This window comes from Coturnix japonica, chromosome 1 (genome assembly GCF_001577835.2).
Source record: "Coturnix japonica isolate 7356 chromosome 1, Coturnix japonica 2.1, whole genome shotgun sequence".
NCBI classification, from domain to species: Eukaryota; Metazoa; Chordata; class Aves; order Galliformes; family Phasianidae; genus Coturnix; species Coturnix japonica.
Window position 1 is genome coordinate 815,261 of NC_029516.1, and position 6,408 is coordinate 821,668.

Consider the following 6,408-nt stretch of genomic DNA (forward strand, 5'->3'; position numbering starts at 1 on the left):
GGGGTCTGGTGGGCGCCATGGAAACGCGTGGCTGAAGCGGGGGGGTGACTGCGAGGGGAGGTGGGCACCGGGAGTGGGATGGGGATCGGGATATGGTCATGATTGGGGGTCATTGGGGTGGGGATGGGGATGGATGGAGGTGGGGATGGGGAGGGAGAGAGGGTTGAGGATGGAGGTGGGAATGGGGAAGGGAAGATATGGTGGTGGGTATGGATGGAGGTGAGGGTGGGGATGGGGATGGATGGAGATGGGGATGGGGATGGAGGTGGGAATGGGAGTGGGGGCAGGGATGGGGACAAAGGTGGGGATGGGGATGGAGAGAGTGTTGGGGATGGAGGTGGGGATGGGGAAGGGAAGGTATGGCCGTGGGTATGGATGGAGGTGGGGATGCGGATGGAGGTTGAGGATGGGGAACGGGATGGAGGTGGGGATGGGAGTGGGAATGGGGATGAAGGTGGGGATGGGGTTGAAGGTAGGGATGGGGAAGGGGATGAAGGTGGGGATGGAGATGGATGGAGGTGGGAATGGGGATGGAGGGAGGGCTGTGGGTATGGATGGAGGTGAGGGTGGGGATGGGGATGGATGGAGATGGGGATGGGGATGGAGGTTGGGATGGGAGTGGGGATGGGGATGGGGATGGAGGTGGGAATGGGGAAGGGATGATATGGCGGTGGGTATGGATGGAGGTGAGGGTGGGGATGGGGATGGATGGAGGTGGGGATGAGGATGGATGGAGATGGGGATGAGGATGGAAGGAGGGATGGGGATGGGGATGGGGATGGGAGTGGGGGCAGGGATGGGGATGAAGGTGGGGATGGGGATGGATGGAAGTGGGGATAGGGAAGGGGATGAGGATGGAGATGGGATGGGGGGGATGGAGATGGGAGTGGGAAATGGATGGGAAAAAAATGGGTGAAGGTGGGCTATGGGGATGGAGGGAGGGCATGGGCAATGGGGTGGGACTGCGGAATGGAAGGGAGATGATATGGCGGTGGTAATGTGGTGGGTGGGGAATGGGATGGATGGAGTGGGGATGGGTGGAAAGGAAGGGAATGGATGGGATGGGTGGAGGTGGGGATGGAGTGGGGCAGGGTGGGCTGAAGGTGGGATGGATGGAAGTGGGGATAGGGAAGGGGATGAGGATGGAGATGGGATGGAGGAGGGGATGGAGATGGGAGTGGGAATGGATGGAAATGGGGATGGGGATGGAGATGGGGTAAGGAATAAAGGTGGGGATGGGTGTGAGGATGGGAAAGGGAATAAAGGTAGGGATGGGTGTGGGGATGGGAAAGGGAATAAAGGTAGAGATGGGGATGGATGAAGGTGGGGATGGAGTGGAATGGAATAATCACAGTGCCTTGCACAGTGTGTAACTGATGGCATGGCTGTGTGTTGCAGGCTCCTGCCTCGGGGCTTGGTGTGGGGTGCTGCTCACTACAAGGACTCAGCCATGGTAATGCAGGTTTGGTTTTTCTGAAGGTATTGGCTCTTTCTTGATGTTGGCAGACAACAGGGTGTAAAATTCTGCACGCCTTTTAGAAAGAGCCAAATCTAGTTGCTTGTAGGTGATGGCAAACAAGATTCCAGTTGCCATGCTGGGTTGTATGGGATCAATGGAACATTGTTAGGAACTCTCATCTGCCCAAGTGTTGCTGACACAAACTGACTGCTGACATTCAAAGCCCAGAGGTAGGAGGTATTTGCTGCAGAGTGACAGCAGGAGCAGCAAGTCAGCTCTCAACCAAAGACATTCTGTGTTTCTTGCTGCAGACTCACTACAGCAGCTTGCCCTTAGCTGTAAGCATCTTTGTTATTCTGAAAGATCAGATATGGGACAGATTCTGACCAGGAATGTAATGGTGCTCACACAATCTGCCAGTGGCCCAGCTGGGATTACACAAGGAGGTACTCCAATTGGGATGCTGTCTCATAATCTGCTGTAAGCATCCACTCTGTGAAGCAAACACATGCCAGGATGTGAAGCATCCAACAAATTGAAGCCATTTAAGGTCTGTGAAAGGCTCATTGCCCTCCCTGATGTGTCTGTGTTTCGGGAGTGTGTATCATAATGCATTAATTAAAAAATCAATTGAAAAGATAGTGGGATTTCCATTATGCACCAACCTTTTTTTAGCCAGACAGAAGCACAGCAAACGCTAAACAGCCCTGTCTGATGTCTTTAAAGATTCTTACAGAGCAAATATAGATTTAGTCTGCGGTGAAGTGCTCTGAGCTAATACAGCCCAGACTTGTGATGCCATGAAACTGTTCCAGGATGTCTTGGGATCCTCAGTCCGGAAGGCAGATAATACAAACAAAAGACTAATTAGGTGTTTCCATGGTCATTTTCTCTCTGCAGGCAGGTAAAAGCAGCAAACGCAAGGGTGGCAAACGCAAAGGCTCCAAAAAGAAATCGAAGAAGAAGGAGGTGGATATTCTCAGCCCAGCTGCCATGCTCAACGCCAATTATGTCTGCCATAATGTCCCTGCCTGCCTGGAGTTGAGGGGCTATTCTTGGCCTGGCTCCCTCAAAAAGAAGGGAAAGAAACGAAAGTAGCTGTCTGGAAAGCAAAGGATGCAATAAAAGCCAAGCTCCCGCCGATAAGAAGAACTTTAGACTCATTCCAGTATGTCCAGTGGTTAGCTCAAATATTATGCCATAATCACTGTTGTGTCCACACAAAGACGCTCTTATTATAACTCAAGCTTACAGTGACAAATGGCAAGTGACACCAGTGCTGTTGTAATTTCAGCTGTGGCCCTCAGACCTTAGTTCTGTGCAGAATAAAACATCAAATCTCAGCGGTCTGAGGGGGTTGCGGTGGGATTTATTTTACCCATACCACTGCTGTTCTTATGGAGACAGAAAGTGCTCCCCAGCGTGGGTGAGCCTCCAGTTCTTTTCAACCAATGCTGGTGAAAACTTCAGTTCAGATATCAGATACCATGCTGAGATCATCAGTGTCAAATACTTATACAGCAGCTCTGAGTCACCTGGTACTCCCTTTCTGGGTCAGAAGAGCTGTGCGATGCACTCTGTGTATGTGGGTGATTCACCTCATTCTTTTTTGGCCGTAGTGAGATCCTGGAGATGTAGCAGAGATGCTGGCAATGACGCTGTGTTAAGTTAGAGGCAATGATGAGCCCCCCTACCAGGTCTGCCTTTATAGTAATCGCTGTTAGTCTGAACATCCTGGCTGGAAACCACAAGATTTATGTTACAGATCAGAGTTGCTTCGCTCCATTTCCTCCGTGTCAGTTTAATGCAGCCCTTGGTGAAGCAGTACGTCAAATGAGTCTGTGCATCTCTCCCACATTCTTCCAGCACGCTAACTGGAAAGATGCAGTGGGACAAGAGAGGATGTGTCCTGAACTGACACAGGCTGTATGAGGTGGGAAGGAATACAAAATAATCATAGAGTGCCTTGGGTTCTCCAGCTTAACATCTTCCCTATATGAAGAGATCTTAACTCGATAAAATCGTGGTTTTGTGGCATTGGTTGCAGGCCAACTACTGTTGTGTAGATTACATGGGCTGCTGCAGTGCTTTACCGAATTTTTCATCTACATGCCAAGAGAATCATGGTGGGGACCCTGTTTCCTTGCTGATTAGCCTGCAGTTGGCATGTATTGCTGTATCAGGGATGTGGTTTGCAGTACCACTTTGCTCTGCCGCGCATCATAGATGAGTCCTCTTCATCACTTATCTGAAGTCTTGCTTCCCCATCACCCACCAGGAAGTCTCTGGTCACAGCATATATTTGCAACTATTTCCTCCTGGTAATGTTCCAAAGCAAGAGAGGATCAGTTTGCTCTCTATATTTAGCAACTTATGCTGGTTGTTAAAAAATGAAGCATTCCCTCTTTGTGTGATATACTTGCTGCACAGAGCATTACGGGACAGATGTTTCCAAGCACCAAAGTAGGAACTACTTGGTGTTACGGGGCAGTTCCCCACTGTTAGCATGTCTCTGCTTCTGGTCAATGGCCAGTTTGCAGGAGGAAAAAGCTGAAGAGCAACACCATCTCCTGCCATAAGAGCAATTGGATGCAGAGCACGTATTTAGGGAAATAATTTCCTTCTGGGCAACTTTCTCTGCAACCACCTCTTGCAGCATCACGTGTAGTTTCCTCTGAAGCTGTTATCCAACCAGCAGGCAGACACTGGGCTGCTCAGGACAGACAAGTGGGCTGATCTGATACGACTGCTGCAGGGAAGCAAAGCCCTTCTTACATCTGTGATAGACTGATACAACAGCTGCAGCTACAACAGTTTCATGTTTTAGTGTGCAAAACTGACTGGAACGAGTAGTGAAATATCATTAGTTGTTTTCTCTTTAAAAACAACAAAAAATCTGCTTTTGTATGATGAATACCAGATCGTGACCAGTGAAGTGCAAAGGATGAAGGCTATGCTTTCAAGAGTGTCTGAAAAGGTGCCATTCAGTTCTTTGATAGAAGATGAGAAAGCCCTTCCAGCCATCCTAAACTGCAAAATTAAACACTTTTTTTTCCCCTTTTTTCCCTCTCCCACACCCTCATCCATCTCAATTTTGCATGTAATTCAGGATACCCTGTGGTTAATAAAGACCAGCACGCACCTTGAAATAATAGTTTGGATTTAAAAATGGGTTGATTCTCTATTTGAATAGCTCTTCTTCCTGCTGGTGTGCAGACTATATAAGCTGAGTTTATGATGAATAAAGCCGATTTTGCTCAAATCCCCAAAGAATCTTTTGAGAGGGAACTGGAAGCTCAAGACCCTTTCCTTTACCTCCCTTTGCAAGGGAATTTCACAGTGTTTTGTGCATTGTCTCTTACATTTCCTGGTAGGAGGGTAATCCTTTGTCTCGCTGCTACTTAACAGCCATGCAGTGTGCTGCTGGTGTACACGGGGTGTCCCTTTAGTGTAGGAAGTTCTGTACCAAAACCAGGCTGTTAAAAATACACCGGCTGCTGACGTTCATGTTTGTGGGTTGTGTACAGGGGGAGAGTCAAAAGACTTGTTATGAGAGTGATATCTTTTTGTTTAACTCCTGCATAAACAGCCATTATTCGCCACACTTGGTATTAGAATGTCCTTCAGCCAACGTCTCTGTGTTGCCTGGTATCTCCTAATGTGTTATTTTCACATTAAGAAAAGCACTACAGATCTTTATGGTGCTTAAGAAAGGCCTGAGAAGCAGCACATACACTTTTGTCTCATTTTTCACTTTAGGAAATGTTATTTCCCAAGTTCAGAGAAGGACAGCTGAGGACTTTTGTGGTCATAAATGCTATCTCCAAAATGAAGTAACTATGGCAGATATTTAAAGGAAAACTTTTATCCAAAATGCACATTAGATGTTGGCACTAAATAGTGCCCACAGGAGTAAATAAAACTGAGGTTTTGGTGGGTTAATTCCCGTCTCATTTGCTCATTCCCACTGTCTTGGTTCCCTACAGCCATTTCAGATGTTTCACAGGAATAAACAAACGCCATCCAACTCTAATATATATATTGACCTCAGTCTCTCACTTCCTGCTTATGTTAAAAAAGGCGTGAGCTTCTTCTCCCTTTTGTTAGCAACTGTTGTACAAAAGATGGGAAGGACCAAAAACTGAGCACTCACAGCAATGGTTGCTCTCTCAGATTTGCTGTCTGGGTACCATGACACTTGCAGGTATTAAAGCTTTCCATTCTAGATGTTGGGGTGTTCTTGTTGCATCCTAGTGTGCTACCCAGTTATTGGTGGTTTTTTGGAGGTATTCAGTAAGTCCAAACACTCTTCTTGTTGTAATCGGCAATGAAAAAGAGAAATGTTTAAGAGGAAAAAGCTTAGTGTAGCTTAGTGTCTTCCTTGGGATGGCCATGACTGTATGCTGTGTATGGAGCAATGCTTGGAATTAAAATGCTTGGACCGAGTGCTTTAACAGTTCATCTGTAATTACTGTTGAATGTTAGAATATTTATAATAGCTGAAACAACAAGCAATAGGATAAATGGTCTTGTGAGCTGAAAGGAAGCCTCTCCTTATTGCTAGCAAGACAACCAGCGTAACTGGATTATGTGAAGAAAGCCAAAATGTTAAATACTGCTTAGAGCAAGTTGAGAAAACATGTTAAACCTCAGGAAACCATTTTTTTTTTTCTCCTCTTAGGGTGACTCCAACAGGTCGCACATCTCACGGGAATCCCTTTTTTGTGTCCTTCAGTAAGGTTCCTGTTCTGCAAAGCCCAAGGATAACCAGCTGGTGAAGTGTTCTCCATGCACACTGAGATAACATTTCATTTTCACATTCAGGGCCAACTGCTCGTTTGTTGGACTATAATGTTTGCAAAACAAATCTGCTCATTGACCGAGTGACTGATACTACACGATGAAGCGCTTGCACGTTAAATGAATGGTTAGAAAAGCTTGGATTGCTC

The 6,408-nt window shown here is 47.0% G+C and overlaps 1 protein-coding gene across 1 annotated transcript in view; it reads left to right on the forward strand.

Moving 5' to 3' along the window:
- Window positions 1–5,905, forward strand: part of SMKR1 (small lysine rich protein 1) — a 6,022-nt gene extending 117 nt beyond the window's left edge. Inside the window, exons 2-3 of the mRNA XM_015855549.2 lie at window positions 1,399–1,453; window positions 2,360–5,905. Coding sequence (XP_015711035.1) covers window positions 1,399–1,453; window positions 2,360–2,557 — 253 coding nt within the window. The 3' untranslated portion in view covers window positions 2,558–5,905. The remainder of the gene's footprint in view (window positions 1–1,398; window positions 1,454–2,359) is intronic.
- Window positions 5,906–6,408: the final 503 nt, after the last annotated feature.